The 21,091-nt window shown below is 40.6% G+C and overlaps 1 protein-coding gene across 11 annotated transcripts in view; it reads left to right on the plus strand.

Moving 5' to 3' along the window:
- SVIL (supervillin) overlaps nt 1–21,091 on the plus strand; it is a 214,206-nt gene that overhangs the window by 69,835 nt on the left and 123,280 nt on the right. For 8 of the 11 annotated variants that reach the window (XM_043541411.1, XM_037890931.2, XM_043541408.1 and 5 more), the window contains exon 1: nt 420–508. The exons of 2 other annotated variants lie outside the window; for them this stretch is intronic. In XM_043541411.1, the coding sequence (XP_043397346.1) occupies nt 487–508 (22 nt within the window). In that variant the 5' untranslated portion in view covers nt 420–486. Of the gene's footprint in view, nt 1–419; nt 509–21,091 lie in introns of those variants that run through there. One more of the 11 variants, XM_037890926.2, reaches the window with a different exon arrangement.

A 21,091-nucleotide genomic window follows, 5' to 3' on the forward strand; every position in this document is an offset into this window, starting at 1 on the left:
CAAACTATGTGGATCCTTCAGCCATTCGCCCTGTGGATGAGAAGCACGTTAGAATTCGGGGTTACTGCAGCGGGTGGGTGGGTGTTTTGTTGCCTCTCCCCAGCATACAGGCAGTGTGTTTCTCAGGCAGTGTGCTGGGGAAAGTATTTTGGCCCTATTAAAACGAAACCAATTGGGACTATTCAGTCATTGAAAGAGTGAACTTTTCCCTCTCCCGGAGGGAGAGAAACCAGGCTGGACAAAAACTATGTGGGTTTTTTAGGCTCGCACAGAAACATGAATATGCTAAATAAATGAGGTATTTTAAATGGACCAATAGGGATAGCTAGGCAGAGGGTACAGGCAGTGCTTTTATCCCACAAGAGGGAGGAGGAGTGTATGAGCCAGAAGATAAAAGCTGAAACAAAGCCATGCTGTGTCCCTTTGAGTTATTCACATAACACTGGATGGTAAGGCTTTCTGCTTCTGAGATACAGAAGTGGGGTCATGATTCTAACAATGGACGCTGGTAAGTTGCATTAAGTTTGCCTTTCTCGGTGTATAACAAAGCTTTTCACAGGAAGGAGCAAAGCTAGTAGCTAACTTTTTTGTAAGTAATGCAGTTTCTTGTATAGTTCTACATCTTACAAAGCCTGCAATAAACTTGGCATAGTGTGTGTATTGTACTATAATTATTCCATGACTGTTACGCATTGAAACGTGGATCCTCTCTGGAAATATGAGTCCAGGATACCACAATGAGCATGTTAATACGAGCCCTTCTGACTTCATTAAAGGGACAGTCGTCATGGGTCTGAATTACAGCTCCAGTGTCTCACTTCTAGAGAAGCCAAGATAACTGTCCATGAAATGTGTAGGCTGAATCACATATATGCACTGTGAGGTATCCTGGAAGGAAACCTATGATAATAAGCAAAAACTAATGGTGAAGCTAAAATTTGTAGCTGTAACTCCTCAGGGTCTTTGGGACCCTACAAAATCTTGTAGTGTGTGTGATTGGGGTCACAGCACTTTTACAAGATTCAGAACCTCTTCCCATGTTTTGTATTACAAAGGCAGCTTGTGTGAAAATAGGATCTTAAACAACGTTGGGGTTTGCTAAAAAGGGAGTAGTTCCCGAGGGTGGGAACAGGGCCTTAAAATTCCACCTGTGTTGGTAGTCACAATAAACTTACTGTTTGGCTGCGTAGTGGTTTGTGTGAAATGTGTTGGTAATCTCAGTCCAGTTTCTTATTCACGGGAAGCGGTGTCCATGTCATAAGGGTCAGTCATTTTTAGAAGTTTTCAGATAAGAGAGCCAGGATTTAAATGGATATGGAGAGAGCACTAATTGCCAGAACTTCTGCTGTACCTGTGGATAAATTTTCTTGTTGCTTTCAGTCTGATTCCCATCACAAGCAGATTATTTACTCCATTTTAATGAATATAGTAATATAAGAATTCTTTTGAATCCCTTCTGTTATCAGCCACAGTATACTCAGTTGTGGTGGGAAAGGCTACTGATCTTAGAAATTGTTTTACTTAAAAATGAAGGACTTTTTTGAATAATGTTCAAACGAACACAAAACAGTTGGGACAAATTTCACAGTTCTGAATACTTGTCAGCCCAGTGCCTTCCTCCAGTAATGTGCATCTGGCCCCATTTGAATTAAATATTTATTCTCTAGGGCCTGAGGAAAAAGTTGTCTCCATGCCCTCTTTCAATTCGTGGCCTTTCTGCTCAGACTTCAAAAGCAGGCCAGCTGAGGTGATTTGTTGATGGACATTTTTTCACCAGAAACTGAGCAAAGATTGCAAACACCTTTACTTAAGTCACCAGCATTTTACTGAAACTACTTTGAAACTAGTAACCTGGGCACGATTAAAACCAGTGACTCCGATGTGGTGCTCACAGTATGCTAGGTGCTTTGCAGACAAGGTTGAAACCAGGACCTCGCCACTGTCTAAGTTGACAATGTGCAGAATGAGGAAGGTGATGGAATGCAACACAAAGCTAACTGGTTGGTTTATCCATGGTTTTCCTTCTAGGTTTTGGGGATTTTCAAACATTACTTCATTTTCATTACATATAGGCCCTAACCAAAATTCAGACCCTCATTTTGCGAAGCACTGTGTGAACTCATGGTAACAGGGAGCAGTATTCCCATTTTGAAGAAGGGGAACTGCGTCACAGACTAAGTGACTTGTCTGAGGTCTCAGAAAGAAACTCATGCAGAGCTGGGACTTAAACACAGCTCTCTCAAGACCTACTCCAGTGTCTTCTCTGCACTACTCTTCTTCCAAGCACTGTAATTTGTAGGATTCATGGAAACAGTTGTGGGCTTGTTTTGTTTGTAAGGATGAACCTGAGCGAGAATGTGGAAGCATATAATTTAATCTTAAAGATTACATCTAATTTTATACTTTCAGTTCAAGAAAATGTACTTTAATTGGCGTGTTCTTTCCCTGTGATGTTGAGTAACTTAAAATGAAATGCTGTTCGGGCACCATTATTTGTAAGTTCTCTCTCTTAAATTTTGCCTCAGAACAATGTCACTATTTTACACTTCTCCAGGTGTCACTGTACTTCAGTAGTGCAGTTAATATTTTTAGAAAGTTACATTGCCTTGCATTGGTAAAACATAAAAATAGCCAGTGGCTTCAAAATGTTCAGGTATTTAAATGGTAGTTCTTGGTTTTTGGGGTGGGAAAACACTTCTAAATACTTCAAGGGAAACATGGTACTTTAAGCATGTATTAAAATGAAGGTCTAAGATTTTGCTCCAAGGATAATATTTTAATATTTGGTTTTTGTTTTTAAAAGTCATGGAAAAATATCTAGGCAGTTTAATCCACTCACTCTAATAAAAACACTCTAATTGTTACAGCGTTACTATCTGCTCAATTTCACTTGCTTTTAAAACTCAATTTGTTGTTCATTCTTCCATTTACTTATTTCAAATCATTTGCTTTGCAAGTCTGGGCTATTATTTTGTCTTGGACATCAGATTGTTAAAGTGCTTTCTTACACACTAAAACTCTGCTGGTTTTTAAAAGGATTTTAAGAGATACTATTTTAATAAAAATCTTTACTAGAAGCACTCTCTCTACTTTCCATCCCATTCCAAGGCCCTTCTCATATCTGTGATTGGCTTTCTTTGTTGTATTGCCCTTTAGTTTGTGCTGTTTTTAATTTCTTGGTTTGGTGGGGTGGGGGTGGGGATTTAAAATGAAAGCTGCAGGCCATAGTTGACAATATAATTGGATTTGAAGTAACTACAGACTGGGAGCGTTGCAACAGCTGATCTGATCCTTCTGAGTTTCAAGAGCTATTTATGGTAGATTAGCTGGTATCAAAGCTCTACTGTTCAGCCCATAAATGGTTGGTCCCATGTGAAGTTGCCACACTGCATTTGGCTTAGTCCTCGAAGGTTGGAGAGCCTGAAGTTTTATGTGGATAAATCAAGTGATGGATGGAAACACTAAAGGCAGATCAGGGAACTACATTGTTGAGGACTTTAGACGGCTGAGGACTTTTGAAAGGAGAGTTTTGCTAATAACTTTCTTCCCAAATATATCAGGAGCAGCACTTGGAATATAGCTTTTGCATATTTATTCTATTTGGCACCCACATGCCATAGGAAAGCACCGTTCTAAATTTATCTGTCTCTGAATCATCTTGGCTGCAGATGTTGCCAAGCTTGCATGTTGATATTTGGTAACTTGAGTGAGGTGTCATTTTTGTTTTCTTAGCACCTGAATGTTTTATATTCTTTGGAAAGAAATTTTTAGCTGAAGTGAGAAACTTCTCCAAAATATTGCTATGGAAGTCTAACTCTTACTGTTGGCTAGAAGGAGTTGCAATAATTCTGTGACTATTTTGTGAGAACTTTTTTCCTATATAAAAGCAGACAAGCAGTTTTTAAAAAAAAAAACACAGGATTTTGAAGTAAGTAACACCTCCTTCTAAACGCTTGAAAGCAGATGTTTAAAAGGCAGTTGTTTTGAGAATGTTTGAAGCTTTGTCAGGTTGAAGTGTGAGTAGTTTTTTTCCAGCCTGTGCATGCCAGTCATTCAGTCTTCCTTTGAGGCATTTTTATTCTTGTGGTTTTGTTTAAATGAAGAGTTCATTTCAATATGGATGGAAAGTCTGTCACTGACTGGATTGTGTGTGAAATGTGATACTTTTTGAGTGTATTAACCTGTTATACCAATATCTCGAATAGGAATATTATTTAAGTAAAAGATATTGCAGTGGTTTTTTCCCCCCTTCCTCCTCCCCAGTGTTTTGGGGCAGGTGTTGTAAAACCAGTACTTAAATGTATGATTTGAATCTGACAGAAGTCTTATAGTAGTTTAGATGAGATACAACAGCTGCATTTTAACAATTGATAGACTTCGAAGTTTACTCAGAATACTTATCTCCGACTCTCCAGTTTCCATTCTTTTCACATGTTCTCTGGCTTTCTCTGTTAAGATACCCTGGGAGAATACTGGTTGCACATTCATTCTTGACCATCAGCACAGCATTATTAGCTGTTGAACCTTTAGGGTTTTTCTTTCTTCTCTCCCAGTATGCCCCCTGATGTTCTACATTAACTGGTTTAGAGACACTAATTTACAAAACATCCTGTGAAGGAAATATAAATACCATCCCCATTTTAAAGATGGAGAAACGGAGGAAAGGATGATGTAGGTTCTCAGGAGCTAGTGATCATGAGTTTATCTCCCAGTACTTGAACTGCAAGACCATAACCTTTCCTCAAACAGTTCTAAAAACACGTTCCCTTAATCTACCTGCTGTCCCTTTGAGATTGTGTCTACTCAGGTGTTTCACTATGCAGCATCAAAAGGGCCAGACAGCTAGATTTTATGTATTTAACTGTTAACAGTCCTCTTTCATCAGTTGGTGAGTGGAGGTGAGACATTTTATTAAAAGTTTTAGTTGTTGTTTTTTGTATGCACTTGAGTTTTGGTAAATTCTGCTTGCATGCCCATTGAAACCTATGCATGCAGTCTAAGTCTGTCCAGTATATTACAAAAAGATGGATCTTCCCCAGTACAGAAGCTGTAGCCTTAGTCACATGCTGCATCAACCGAAACCATCCTTCAGACGCCATGTCAGCTCAGTCTCTGACAAACAGAAGTTAGTTGTGTTCTCAATGTCTTTACTATCTTATCTCACTAAAACTCTTGTAACTCTTTTAAAAAGAATTCCTCCCCTTATCAATCGGTTGACTAGGTTTGGATTTTAATAGCAGCATATTCTAAAACGTTACCTCTTCACATAAGTCAATTATTCCTTGTCTGCTGCCACTGAGAAAGAGGGCTGATAATAAATCATATCACTATATTAACATAGCTATGCTGTGCACTTATAACCACGCATTGAAGAGTGAAGAGTGCTTTTGGAAAATGTCTCATCTGTTTCTGAATCTGAGCCCCTGCATGGTGGTTTTGGGCAGGGGAATTGGGACTAACCCTTCTATGAATTAGGAATTTACAGGGCTAGTGCAGCATTCAAACATACATGAGGATGTGGTAAGTCTTATGTATTAGTTCAAATCCAGGGTTACCATCCTGTAAGAACAGGAAGATTGTGCTAGAATCCTTAAGCTTGGATCTAACTTCAAATGTACTGAAGATGTAGCTGGATATTTTAGGAAGCATTTTGGTTCATGAAAAGAAATGTTGTCGGTCCCTCTTCATACAACGAATTCTCAAATTACTAGGATTCAGCAATTAACCAATTCCCCCAAAGATAACAGGGAAAATAGTCAGTCTGTCAAGCATTAATCATTCTATTTTTTAGAAGTACTCTTTTCATCTGTCACATTCCTAGCAGAAACTGAGTCTGTGTACGAGTATTTTGAACTAGGAGCCTCCTTTATTCAGGTAGGACTACAGGTGTGTAACTCTGGCGTTCAAGCAAAAGTCCTAATCCTGGTACTATGAGGGGGTGGGGTGGGGGAGGAGGGCATGGAAAGGTAACTCCTTATCTTTAATCCATTAAAGATGTCCAAAGAACTCTATCTTCAATTCATTATGCAGAAAGGAAACATTACATACACTGAGCCTCTGGGATTCTGGTTAAGGAAAAACGAAATGGCATTTCTCCTTTGTTTTACTTATTGCAAAAGTATGATGGACCCAGTCTGTTGTAGTGAGATGACAAAGATGCTACAGTTGAGTCACAGGGTAAGTGTCACTTGCCACCACAGAGAAGTAAGGTGCATTCTGCAATCACTATAGCTTTATTTGTGAGGGGGAAAGAAAGCACACAGTAAGTTGTAAAAGCAAATTGGTCCATTATACACATCATTAAGCATCATGAGCTGAAGTTGTTTTCCTCTGGAGATCCAGTTTCTCCAAGTGGTGGTGTGAATGCTTTTTTTAAAAACCCAGGGCACTTGCTTATGCACATTTGTGTTCTCGCTAATTTGTGGAATTTATGTTTTGACATAGGAAAACCCATTACCTTCATTTTTTTCTTATAGAACAGGTCCACGAGATCCATGAGATCAGTTCATCCAAGTGAATTTTAATATGAAGAATGTAGCTAAAGAAATAAAAAAAAATACTGCCATAGGTTGTACATAGCATGGTTGTCACTAATTATAATTGTAAGTGAGTTGTAGCTTTGGAATGCAAAGGTGTAGCTGGCGACCTGAGACAGCTCACCTTCCACAGGCATTGCTTGTGATGGAAGATTTGTATTCAGACTGCCTTTCTGCACTGGGAAGGACTCTGCCCTCTAGCCAGAATTGAAGGGCATAATTTCCTCTTAAAGAAGCAGTAGGCAAGATTTTCTTCTGCTTTTTAATGACACATTCTTATCTTTGTGTTAACTCTAAACTATCTAGTTGAAGTAACTGAACTAGTTGAAGTAACTGAACCACTTGAAGGTCTCTGGTTTTAGTGAGCAAAGCATGTTCTAGCTGGAATCTGCCTTAAGCAGATGAGGATGCATTGGGTAACTGACGATAATAATGCTTTGTTCAATGAAGTCTTTCAGTATAGAAAACAGGAAAATTATACACCAAGCCTTTACTGATGGGCTTAGATTTATTAATGGAACACATTCTTTTCTTTGTAAGCTTGAACTGTTGTATCAAATCAATTTTTTATAACTTAAATGAAAAAAAAAGACATTGCATATCCAAATTGAAAATGTTTAGCTGTAGTCCTTGAAGAGAGAATATTTAAAGTAATTTGGCTAGGATAACAGTCTCAAAATTCCTCATATAATTATATGGTGAAGCATGTTTACTTAATGATGAGCTTGGACATTAAAAAGCATCATGTGTTGCTAGTAATACCAATGATGTTCTAGGAAAAAATTCAGGCCACATTATTTTGCAGCTATTTCCACAGGATTTGACATTTTGTAACATATGACTAATGAGATTTCAGTTTCTAATACTTTCTAACAGACTTTATTCAGGTATTTGGAGAAGTGCTGTGTAGACCCTCAGTAGATCAGAGAAAACTGTGCATGCCAAAGAGCAGTGGGGAGTTAACAGTATTATTTGTATGGAGTTAATTATTACCAGATGTTCACTGTGATTATACCTGCAAAATCTACTGTTAGAAAACTACTGGCATTGAGCTGACAGCGGTAGGATCTCATTTTTTGTTTAATCATATTGTTCTCAAATGTAAGATTTCTTTTTTGAAAGATGCACTAGATAATTTACGGTCTATTTTCCATTGTGGTGGAAATGGGCTTTGAGGTGTAGTATTCAAAATGAGATTGAACATGCAAGAAATGCTCTAAAGTATGTTCAGATTTCATGTGCTTCACATGAGCTTTCCTTTCCAGGTCTCTCACTTATGGCAATCTGTTCCATTAAGCCGCCAGGGAACACCTCAAATAGTAGTATGTATACTCTTAATTAACTAAAAAATAAATCACCTCAACCATTATATTGTACTGAAATATGAAACCTAGGAACCAGGGCTAGTATTCGCCGAGGCACTGAAATGGTGGCCTTGTGCTTACAACATGGTAGTGGCAGTAGGGACATCTAGGTTCAATTCCTATCACTTTTGGTGCCAAAGTCACTTAAATTGTTTGAACCTTCTTTTTCCCCCTGTGTAAAAATTGCACAAGGAACTATTACCTAACCTCTAAGGTGCGCTACAAGGCTTGGTATGTTTGTTTGGAGGGGGATATAGAAGTTCGCTAATGAATAGCATCTTCAGTTTGTACACTTAAGGCTAGTCTACACTGGCAATGCTAAAGCACTGCTGCAGCAGCGCTTTAACGTGCCTTGTGTAGTCGTGGCGCAGCACTCTCCCAGTGCTCTAAAAAATCACCTCCGCGAGGGGCGTAGCTCCCAGCGCTGGGGCACTGTTTACACTGGCACTTCGTAGCACTGAAACTTGCTGCGCTCAGGGGTGTGTTTTTTCACACCCCTGAGAAAAAAAGTTGCAGCCTGGTAAATTGCCAGTGTAGACAAGCCCTTAATCTGTTAACTCTGTAACACCACTTCCCTGGGCGCATCGTCCTCAGCAGTCATTGAACCACAGACCTCTAGATCTAACCTCTACTGCCTCAGCTAAGGCCCAGGCGTTTGGTCTCAAAGCCGCCAGTAGCAGACTTACAAATCTCCGTGATCTGGCTTCTAGTAAGGGACAGAGAGTCATGCTTCAAGTTTTGGTTACACTTGCAATATCTCTATTGGTTTGAGTTGCCACTAGCCACATATAATACACACATGCTGAGAAGTTAGATGGTTGGGTCAGGGGGTTGCAGGAAAAGAATGACATCAAACAGTACTCAATGTGTGTTTATATCCATGCTATTTAGAAGGCATGTGGAGATGCTGGCCCAGAAACTCAATGGAGTAACTCTAAGCAGTTTAATGAACTTCTGAAGCTAAGGCAAATGCAATACACTGCACATTTTCAGAATCCTGTTTCTACAAAGTTAATTTATTTCAAAATTACTTCAAGTCAAAGCATGTGTTCCTTGTTCCAGAGCACATAGCATCCAAACTGGGAGTTTGGGGGAGCAGGGGAGCAATTGGAAACGCCAGAGGCTGGGATTTTTCACAAGGGCTAAACACAGCCTGTTTCCTTCGCAAACTATTGGGATTTGAGCACCCACCCCCTTGGGCCCCATTGAAAAATCACAGCCTAAATAGTGTCTCAGATGAAATCTCACGTCTGGATGATGCAAATTGACATTTTTAAATTCAGTTTAGCCTTTACTGCTTCCTGGGTTCTGAGCAGCATTCATGCTCTTCAGTTCCAAAATAACTCTCCAGAAAAGTAAGTTCCATCTTGTAGCTGTAGTGCCTCATAAAATTGCATTGCAAAAACATTCTATGACTTAATTGTTGTAGTTTAAGTGTTGAACTGGAGCTTGTGTAATTAAACACTGTAATCTTAGTTCGCTATCTCTGATCATGGAAAATACTAGTGAAAATAATTACTGTGCCTGGCTGATAAAATCATGATCTGGTATCACTGATTCATGTGTAGAGCTCCATAAACTATAAAATATTCCAGCAATGAAAGTACAGAACAACAATGCTGTAAATTTCAAAGTTAACAATAAACGTTATTATTGTACTAATTGAAAATAGTAATTTAATATAAGCATGACTTTGTTTTATCAAACTACATATGGATGTTATAAAGACTGGACAAAGTATTAGCCCGGGGGCTCTCACTTTTTAATGAGTGCTCTCCTACTACATAAAGCCCTGGCTTAGCGTCTCTGTTCGGCTGCAAAAGTAACTTTGAAATGACCGAGTAGAGCCAAGTGTAAGAGAACCATTAAACCAAAACTCTTGCTCCAAAAAAACAGAACACCACCTTTGCAGATTTTCAATAAAATAGTGCTTTCCTTAAGCCTTCAATTGATGCACTAATTAATTAGCTAAAACATCAACGTTTATATAAATGTGCAACTGCACTTAAAAAAAAAAAAGACTCTGGAGTTTTACTAGTTTTATTTTGTGGAGAAAGTAAAAATATTTCACCTCAGGAAATGTATTCTTTCCACAGAATTGTTGCTTTTATTTTGTGTTCAGAAAGAAGGTAGTATTTTAAAGAATACTTTGGTAACAAAATTTATTTCAACCTACTTGCCATTATGATCTCTCATAAACACTGTTATGTGCATGTAGCAGGAAGTCCTGTTTGCCTTTAAACCCTATGATCGCGTCCCTGATTGGTCATGGTATTGCCTGCTAGGTGAACTCATATCATTTAATGCACAATAATTCAAATTAAGGTGGCAGTAATGGGGTGTGTTCTGTCCCTGTTCTATGATGCCCTGGAAGACTCTCAGACTCCATCAGAATGTGGCAAGTTCATGTGAATTTATTTATATTCCCATCACCAGTCTCATGTAGCAAAATATTTTGTTTCTTTCCCACAGGGCCAGGGAGGAACAGAGGTCTCCCTTCCGCAAGATGTCAGATCATATTGGGCTCAGTTAGCCCAGGTCCTCCCTCCTCACTTCCTTCTGGTGTCCTCTTTTATACCCCTGAGCTAATAGCTAATTGATTCATCAGCTCTCCCAGACTGATCAGCTAATTAGCTGCATATCCCCAATCAGCCTTTTCCAAGGGAACTGATTGGTGTCTAAGTGACCAGAGTGCTGGCTCACCTGTTAGCTTCCAGCACTCTGTCACAGTGGCCCCAACTAAAATTATCTACACTGACATGTTCCTCATTCAAAGCAGTCAAAGGTTTGCTTTTCTAATTTTAATCTTTCCTTGCTTTTGGCTTTTTGATTTATTTTTTAGTGTAGTACACTGCAGTCCTGTGCCAGGAGCCTGAAATCGTCAGAGTAAAGAGGGGGTACATATTGACATTATCTAACAGCCTATCCTGCTATTGCTTATCGCTATTATATTTTTTACTTCAATAAAATTAGGGGGAATGTAATAAACAGTTATCTGATTTGACAGCATTATCCTGTAGCTTTTAAATGGAAGTCACTTGCTGAAGTGCGGTTCCTAAGTAAATAGAATGTTGCCTTCAAACTTTCCACGTTATTGTATGGTCTCTATTATAATACTGGAAATGGATAATTGGATTCCTAACTTGATGCATCCCACATCTTTAAAAGTCCAAAAGGTAAAAGATATGAAGAAATACTGCATGACAATGTAATTTTGTACAGGTAAAGATTACACATAGCTTTTAACCTCCAACTTGATAGTTTGACTCTTCTGGCTTGAAAAAGAGGACAGCTTAGTCTTAGCATCCTTTTTGTCACATTATTGTTGGCACATGAAGTCCCCAGTATTAGCTTACCTTATTTTCATAAATAAAGGTTTCAGAGGCCATTACCTATCAAGTAACATTATCTGTGGGGAGGGTTCCTATAATCACTAATTTGGGTCAGATCAGAGGAAGGTATTTGGAAGTTGCACAGCCCACAAAGGTGTTTGATTAGCATTTCAACCAGGACTTTCCTCATGACTGATTTGGTTTCTGATGGGTGACTAATGGATAGATCACTTGATGATTACCTGTTTGGTTCATTCCCTCTGAAGCACCTGGCATTGGCCACGGTTGGAACACCACATACTGGGCTAGATGGACCACTGGTGTGACCCAGTATGGCTGTTCTTATGTACTAATTGGGGTTTGACAGAGTACTGTTAATTGTAGAGCTACTAGAAATGCAAAATCAAATTCCAGATTAGGAAGAAAGAAGACACTGATACCCACAGTTACAAATGTATGTTGTGGTTACTGCCGGTAAACTACAGCTCATAATAAAGATCTGATCTACACTCAGAACTTCGAACAAATTAGCTATGTCACTCACGGGTGCGTAATTCAAACCCCTGAGACACGTAGTTTAAGATGACCTAAATCCTGGTTTAGACACTGCTAGGTTGATGGAAGAATGCTTCCGTTGAACTAGCTACTGCTCCTTGAGGGGATAGATTTACTACAGAGATGGAAAATCCCTTTCTGTCTCTGTAGCAAGTATCTACACTACAGCAGCATAGCTGCAGCAGTGCCACTGTATTACTTGTGGTGTAGACATACACAAACCACTGATTTTGTGGCTCATTACATCGATTTGTAACATTCCACACTGCCTATTACCCTTAATTGTCCCTATTAATCCTTTATAAATACAATCTAACCCTTAATTGTCCACTTCATTTCAAGTGACCTCCTACAACCAGTTAGAAGAACATCTTCAGTCTGGGGACAAAACTTTGTTTAGAATTCTGAGGGTTAAAGGTGGCTACTTTGTGAATAACTAGCTGCCTCTGGACCTACAATATAGGCTGGATTAATGTTTATATAAAATATAAGATATTATATATTGGGCATGAATTGGAGGTCCTAGTGTAGGTAACATGTATTTTTGGCTCATGGGAACTTGCCAGGTTCACTAAAGTGAGCATAAAAGCAATTGGTCTCTACAGAAACATTTAAATGACTAGGTGCTTCTAAATCATGCCAAAGGCAATTAAGTGTTTTATTAGACTTCTGTGATGGATTTGGAGCTGCCTGTAATTTATGGGTGCTGTATCTTGACTGGGTTATGATGTTCACTGTAGCAAACACTTGAGACAATGCAAGAGGCCATTCATTTTTATGCTCTTGTTCAGCTTCCTCCTGGTCTTGCCAGACTGGCTTCTTCAGGAATGACTTGCTCCCTGTGGAGGGGGTTGGTCAAGGGATCCAGGAGATTTTAAAGATCCTTTGTTTCTTGAGTGGAAGACAAGTTTTTGGGACTATACCCTAAAATCAGCTGTGAGAAGGCTTGAGAGAGATTAGTCCTTCCAGAGTCTCCCTGAGAGTGGTTAGATTCTAGGTAAGATAGATATGCAAGTAGTCCTTTTTGTCTTTTTAAAATCCATTCTATTATGTTATGCTTTGTCCCTACTTTTAAGATTAAACAGTTTGTTTTAAGAAGGGTGTTTTGGGTCACTGTACTCCCCACTTGCCACAGGCTCCCAAAGGAAAGAACCACAGATACTGAAACAGAGTTGGGTGTGCAGGATAAGAACTCTTGGTAAATAAGTTACTATAGCCTAGGACCAGTCTGAGAGTGGGGAATCATGAATTCTATCCCAGGAGAGGTAAAGGCATGAGGCCTGCCATCTGAAAGGGTGTTCTCAGTAACCCCAGACAAGGGATCAGAGGTGCAGCTAGCCCTGTGACTGTGACAACTTCTTACTCAATAGCTTGAGATTCCTTTTTGTTCATTCTACACTGATGTAGATGTTACATCACATACTTAGTGGTTGTTTTCAAAATACTGCTTGACTACTTAATATTGCAAGTAAACTTTTAATTTAAAATAAATTTAAAGATTTGATTAACACTCTTAAACTACTTTCTTCCCTGAAATTTTTTTGGGACAATTACTTTAACATGCCATAAGAGACTGGCATCTATGCAATATTTATGGTTGGTCCTGCTAATCCAGATCCTTACATTGAGTGTAATTAGAGTTTACAATTGCATCCTTCTTCTTAATCAAGGTGCTGGCTGGCTAACAGTCCTCAATGTGAGAACACCTGGGATGGCTAGAATTATCTGCCCTGAAGGCAAGCCTGTGTTCTGCTCAGATTGAGCAGGCTTCTGATTCCAAGGCGTACATTACCAGTTCAGCTGGTTTTTAATATGTTCAGCCAAGTACAGTCTAATTTGTGGTGGTTCTGTTCCCGTGACCTTCTGGCCACACAATCTATAGATGGTCCAACAGGGCAGACAAGCTCAGAAATTAAACTGTAAACATTAGAAAATGCTTACATAATTCAGGTCCCTGACCTAGGCCAATGTGGCTGCATCATTCTGTATGCTGTGGGATGACCTGCCTCAGAGGGATCAGACACCAAAAAAATGAGGCCAACATCTCATACTCTTCTATTTATCTAGAGTGCCTTCCTGAACCCTTTGAAGGGTCATGGTCCTTTCACCTCTAAGGGCTGACAACTCAAATTTGGCCCTATTTGCAGCTTAGGTTTTGGCTCTCTAGGTTCTAAGGGCTAGAAACACAGTTCTGCAAAGCCAAACTTATTCTTGAGCTCTTGCAATGGGAGCAGCAAATTCAGCTTTTACTTCATGATCTCGGGAGGAGTAAATTAGTTTAGGCTTGTTTTCAGGGCCTATGGAAGCAGCACTTCAATTTAAAGCAGACCTTATATTTGGAGAGGGATCAACCCCAGCGTCCTAAGGATTACATTCATTATGGAAGCCCACAGGCTGCTTGTGATTTTTTTAAGTCTCCTGTGTTCTGGAAAGGACAATGGGGATGGGCTTTTACGGGGGGAGGCACTGGTGTTACCCGCATACTCTAGGGCACCCTACCTTCATCCTTCTGTGGGCTCAAGGTGTAACCCAGTCAATTCAGGCGCTGCCACCCTTCCCAGTTCCTAGGGCTTAGGATGTAATCATCTGCGGGCATGCAGGGTCTTTTACCAGTGAAAGAGCCTTACACAGTAATATCCTTAACCTCAATTTATTACCAGTTACCAAAACAGAATACACACATTTAACCATACAATTCTCACCACTCCCAATAAGGCAGACAAATTTTCCTGGTGACCATTCGGGATCAGGTCCTCCGGGGACTCCAGCTTCTGCATGATGTAGTTGGCAGGGTGTTGAGGTCTGGCAGCTCTGATCTTGGGCTGTGTCCTGGAGTTAGATTCCAAAGAACTTCCTTTTGGACCCCAGTTTATATAGTTAAACTTGAGTCTTGCTTAGCTCTACGTTAACCAATCGTTTTAAACTAAAGTACTATAAAGCAATATTTTTCACCAATCCTAGTCCATTATGAAGCAATTCTTTAAGCAATCAGACCCCACCACCTTAGTTGATCTAAATCTTGCAGAATTAGTTATGCAACAGACAGGAACAATGAAAGAATCCGACAGACCATACAGATAAACAATAGAGAAGTAGGGACCATAAAGGCAAAACAATAGGCGTCTCGATTTCACAATCACAGCTGTTGATAAGTCGTTCCTTGCCAAACAGAATTCTATCAAACAAAGTTGTTCCTAAACATCTCAAGATCTGTTTCTTTATCTGATGATGATGGGTACTATTAGGACAGAAGGGTCGTCGTAACAGACCGATATAACAGTCTTTGTTTTGAGGCAATTGAATGTGAGGATGTGACTCTCTGCTGCTTAGCTCATGGTTGCTACTGTCCTAATGTGGCTGCAGAAGAAGGCCTCAGACGTTACACTGGGAAAGGCGGAAAGAATCCTTGCCAAGTGGATTGGTGTCTCACAAGGGTAAACTGGAATACTGTAACTTACCAGAGACTTGCCTAGACTGCATCAGTGAGGGTTGTCTAGAACAGGGGTTCCCAAACTTGGCTTGCAGCTGGTTCGGGGTAAGCCCCTGGTGGGCCGCGAGACGCTTTGTTTACCTGAGTGTCCGCAAGTGCGGCCGCTCGCAGCTCCCAATGGAGCTGCCGGGCCACTGCTTCCCACCGCTCCCATGGGCCAGGAACGGGGAACCGCGGTCAAGGGAGCTGCCGTACCTGCGGACACTCAAGTAAACAAAGCATCTCGTGGCCCGCCAGGGGCTTACCCTGAACCAACCGCAAACTAAGTTTTGGGGAACCCCCGGTCTAGAAGCTGAGTTTAAAAAAAACCTCATTCTTAAAGTTCTCTTTGAAACTTCTAGTCTCTCTACAGATCCTACAGTAAGATAACTGGTCTGGTGGCTGCAGAGGTGAATGATACCTATTTGAAACTGGCCAAGTGACTTGCAGAATTTCATAACATTTGTTATAACATAACATCATTGATTGTCGTGTATCATAGTCTTGGTATTTCTGGTTTGGCTAGGGTGACTACCTAGTATCAGTCACAGTTGATACCCCTTCCTTTCAAACAAACTCCCATTTACACCCGAGATCTTCACCACAGACCTTCTCAGGTCAGTCCCCCAGACTTCTGTCCTATCCTGCTGGCCTCCATTTAGAGTGATTGGTCCTAGATTTTACTTACAGCCCTCTACCTTTCTCTTATCTGAGGGTTCCCCCTCCTCCCTCACACAATGGGAATATTCTACTGGTTAGATATGGAGACCCACTTTAAATATTACCTTTACCAAGGAGACATTTGGGCAGCAGTAGGAAATTGGATCCTTCCGAGTCCAGGCCTCATTACTGCTTTGGAAATAGCTCAAGTATCTCCATGATAGAAAAATGAATGATAACGTTAATACCTGGTTTTTGGACTTCTTCTATGCCACGCCAAATTTTGGCCATATTTGTTTGCACAGAAGCTGAACAAACTTGCTATAAATTGTTTTAAATTAGCTTTCAAAGGTGACTGAGCTAGTAAACTCAGAGCAGGGAAATGAGGATCAGAATTCTATACTGCCTTGTACTGCCCATCTGTTGGCAAGTAAGAACTATAGCCAAACGTCTGTGCAGTAGAAATGGTATGCTACTTAGCTTTCAACGTTTTTTTATGTCAACTTTGCAGTGACATTAGGAGGATGGCTACTGAAAGTTTAATTTTAAAAATCTCTGGATTAGCACTTCAAGTGTAGTTTAAATTTCACTGGGTTCACAAACTTGGCTTCTTCTTACTGATATATACCAAGGGCAAATCCTTTGTTATTTGAGCAGCCTCTTATATCAAATGACAACTATGCTGTTTTTTCTCTGTCCCATACTGCAGATAGCTGCCCTATGCAAATCAGAAGCTTGCATAAATGTGAATAGTCCACACCGTTAAATTCTAGCCAGTTCTGTTGCTCTTTTGAAGTTGGGAGCTGCTTTAAATCCCAACCCTGCACAGCAGCTTTTTGTGAATTAGATCGTGGGTGACATGTTGTGTAACTTAATTTTAAACTTGTTCTAAGTGCAGGACTGGATGCTACTGTTGTGGGCAGTGGGAAATAAATGACTGTCATATGAGTTATCATTTCAGTCCCCTTGATATGCAAACAAAAAACTATTCAGACTCCCATAAATCTTCTTGGTATTGAAATTCATGGAATGTGTCACAAACTTTATTTAGCTTCTGTAATGTACCAGTTTCCAGCAGGCTTGTAGCATGTATTGGAGTAAGTTGGGTATGTAAAACAACTGTCTGAACAAATCTCTCAGAATTTTTATGTGAATTATTTGGTCTTCAGAAGGGTGAAATTTGCTCCCATATGTGGGATAAACCTTGAAAATTTCTTTTAATTCAAATGGCATGTAAAGGTAGTGAAATAGGAGATAAGGGGAAAAAATTAGTTTTAAAAGCCTGTCACAGATTAACCCATGTGAAAGAGGCATGATGTCCGGGAAGGAGATTAATAGGTATCCAATCTGTGGTACTGTGATGTCTGCTGCTTCTGCTAATCTGTGTAAATGACCTAGATGGAAGGACCAACTACAGGCTAGATAAATTTTCTGACAGCATAAAACTGGGTTTGTAATAAACACACAAAGCAAACAGCAAGTATAATACAAAGGATTGAAAGCGGCATTGTCACTGGGTTTGTATAAATCTCTGGAAGTGTAATGTTGGCAAATTAGTATTAATGAATAGGCCATTAAAATTAGAAGCACCTTGAGAGGTAGTGATGAAAACTCCAGAGGTAATTATAGAGATGGCAAAATACTAGGCTATTTAGTTCAATAATTACCTTGTCTAGGAAACTATGATGAGATTATACCGTGTGGGAAAGCCTTTCGGGGAAGTTATCTGTTCTTTGCATTTTATAAATCGATCCCTGAATTAAAAGTATATCCAATATAGAGAAACTAAGTGCTTACTTCCATCTATTAAGTAAACAGATCTTCATTTCAAATGCTGAGACTGACCTTTCTCTTGTTCTGTTTTTGTGTTGATCACAATTGCTGGTTTGCTGGCAGAGGGTATCTTTGGACGAGGGAAGGGACATAGTGGTTATCCTCTTAAAAAACTGCCAGTTGTGTTAAATAAATAGACCTCAGTATTTGTGGTAATCAGTAGGGTAAGGGAATAATGCAGATACTAAGGTAACCTTGGATAAATATAAAGGCTAAAATTTGTACGTTTGAAGGATGACCACAGCATATAAACGGTTGATTCCCTTTCAGAGAGATGACGTTACCAATACTTTGCATGGTTAACAATAGTAAATGTTCCTTTAAAAAAAACCAACCAACCAAACAAAAAAACTTGTGTGGAGTCTAAGGAGAACTACAGATTCACAGCTTGTATCCATCCCCTGGCAAACAAAAGTTAATGGAAACTTCTATAACTTGGGTATAATATGTTTTGATGTTTGGGTTCACCCACGCCAGTAAGGGGTTGGTCATCATCTGCCTTATAACCCTAGATGTCTTGTGGCTGTGCCACATTGGTGCAGGCATGGACCCCAACAACCTGCTAGCACCGCACAAGCCTCACCCTGGCTTTGCCTAAGCTGGTTTCTGCTTGCAGGCTGACCTTAGTACCCTTCTAACTCTGAATTTGCCACCAAATCATTCTACTGCAGGGACAGTCCCTTTCACTGGACCCTCACAGAGACAGTGTTTAGGTTTGCAGCCTTACAGAGGCAGTAATACATTCCAACTTGTTAGCTTTAAAGAAGCACACACTTTACTGAAATTAAAAAGAAAAGGAGTACTTGTAGCACGGTAGAGACTAGCAAATTTATTTGAGCATAAGCTTTCATGAGCTACAGCTCACTTCAATGGATGCATGCAGTGGAAAATACAGTGGGGAGATTTTATATACACAGAAAATATGAAACAATGGGTGTTACCATACACACTGTAAGGAGAGTGATCAGGTAAGGTGAGCTAATACCAGCAGGAGAGAGAAAAAAAAAAAACCTTTTGTAGTGATAATCAAGGTGGGCCATTTCCAGCAGTTGACAAGAACGTCTGAGGAACAGTAGGGGGGAAAAATAAACATGGGGAAATAGTTTTACTTTGTGTAATGACACATCCACTCCCAGTCTTTATTCAAGCCTAAGTTAATTGTATCCAGTTTGCAAATTAATTCCAATTCAGCAGTCTCTCGTTGGAGTCTGTTTTTGAAGTTTTTTTGTTGTAATATTGCGACTTTTAGGTCTGTAATTGAGTGACCAGAGAGATTGAAGTGTTCTCCGACTGGTTTTTGAATGTTACAATTCTTGACGTCTGATTTGTGTCCATTTATTCTTTTACATAGAGACTGTCCGGTTTGGCCAATGTACATGGCAGAGGGGCATTGCTGGCACATGGTGGCATGTATCACATTGGTAGATGTGCAGGTGAACGAGCCTCTGATAGTGCGGCTGATGTGATTAGGCCCTATGATGGTGTCCCCTGAATAGATATGTAGACACAGTTGGCAATGGGCTTTGTTGCAAGGATAGTTTCCTGGGTTAGTGGTAATGTTGTGTGGTTGCTGGTGAGTATTTGCTTCAGGTTGGAGGGCTGTCTGTAAGCAAGGACTGGCCTTTCTCCCAAGATCTGTGAGAGTGAAGGGTCGTCCTTCAGGATAGGCTGTAGATCCTTGATGATGCGCTGGAGAGGTTTTAGTTGGGGGCTGAAGGTGATGGCTAGTGTCATTCTGTTATTTTCTTTGTTGGGCCTGTCCTGTGGTAGGTAACTTCTGGGTACTCTTCTGACTCTGTCAGTCTGTTTCTTCTCTTCAGCAGGTGGGTATTGTAGTTGTAAGAACGCTTGATAGAGATCTTGTAGGTGTTTATCTCTGTCTGAGGGGTTGGAGCAAGTGCGGCTGTATCGTAGAGCTTGGCTGTAGACAATGGATCGTGTGATATGGTCTGGATGAAAGCTGGAAGTATGTAGGTAAGTATGGTGGTCAGTAGGTTTCTGGTATAGGATGGTGTTTATGTGACCATCAGTTATTAGCACCGTAGTGTCCAAGAAGTGGCTCTCCTGTGTGGAGTGGTCCAGGCTGAGGTTGATGGTGGGATGGAAATTGTTGAAATCAAGCCCCCCCTCAAGGGCTTCTTTTCCATGGGTCCACATGATGAAGATGTCATCAATGTAGCGCAAATAGAGTAGGGGCATTAGGGGCTGAGAGCTGAGGAAGCGTTGTTTTAAATCAGCCATAAAAATGTTGGCATACTGTGGGGCCATGAGGGTACCCATAGCAGTGCCGCAAAAGGTTTTTTTGTTTGTTTTTTCTTTTTTTCTCTCACCTGATCACTCTCATAGAATCATAGAATCATAGAATATCAGGGTTGGAAGGGACCCCAGAAGGTCATCTAGTCCAACCCCCTGCTCAAAGCAGGACCAAGTCCCAGTTAAATCATCCCAGCCAGGGCTTTGTCAAGCCTGACCTTAAAAACCTGTAAGGAAGGAGATTCTACCACCTCCCTAGGTAACGCATTCCAGTGTTTCACCACCCTCTTAGTGAAAAAGTTTTTCCTAATATCCAATCTAAACCTCCCCCATTGCAACTTGAGACCATTACTCCTCGTTCTGTCATCTGCTACCATTGAGAACAGTCTAGAGCCATCCTCTTTGGAACCCCCTTTCAGGTAGTTGAAAGCAGCTATCAAATCCCCCCTCATTCTTCTCTTCTGCAGACTAAACAATCCCAGCTCCCTCAGCCTCTCCTCATAAGTCATGTGCTCTAGACCCCTAATCATTTTTGTTGCCCTTCGCTGGACTCTTTCCAATTTATCCACATCCTTCTTGTAGTGTGGGGCCCAAAACTGGACACAGTACTCCAGATGAGGCCTCACCAGTGTCGAATAGAGGGGAACGATCACGTCCCTCGATCTGCTCGCTATGCCCCTACTTATACATCCCAAAATGCCATTGGCCTTCTTAGCAACAAGGGCACACTGCTGACTCATATCCAGCTTCTCGTCCACTGTCACCCCTAGGTCCTTTTCCGCAGAACTGCTGCCTAGCCATTCGGTCCCTAGTCTGTAGCGGTGCATTGGGTTCTTCCGTCCTAAGTGCAGGACCCTGCACTTATCCTTATTGAACCTCATCAGATTTCTTTTGGCCCAATCCTCCAATTTGTCTAGGTCCTTCTGTATCCTATCCCTCCCCTCCAGCGTATCTACCACTCCTCCCAGTTTAGTATCATCCGCAAATTTGCTGAGAGTGCAATCCACACCATCCTCCAGATCATTTATGAAGATATTGAACAAAACCGGCCCCAGGACCGACCCCTGGGGCACTCCACTTGACACCGGC

Source organism: Chelonia mydas, chromosome 2 (assembly GCF_015237465.2).
Source record: "Chelonia mydas isolate rCheMyd1 chromosome 2, rCheMyd1.pri.v2, whole genome shotgun sequence".
Lineage (NCBI taxonomy): Eukaryota > Metazoa > Chordata > Testudines > Cheloniidae > Chelonia > Chelonia mydas.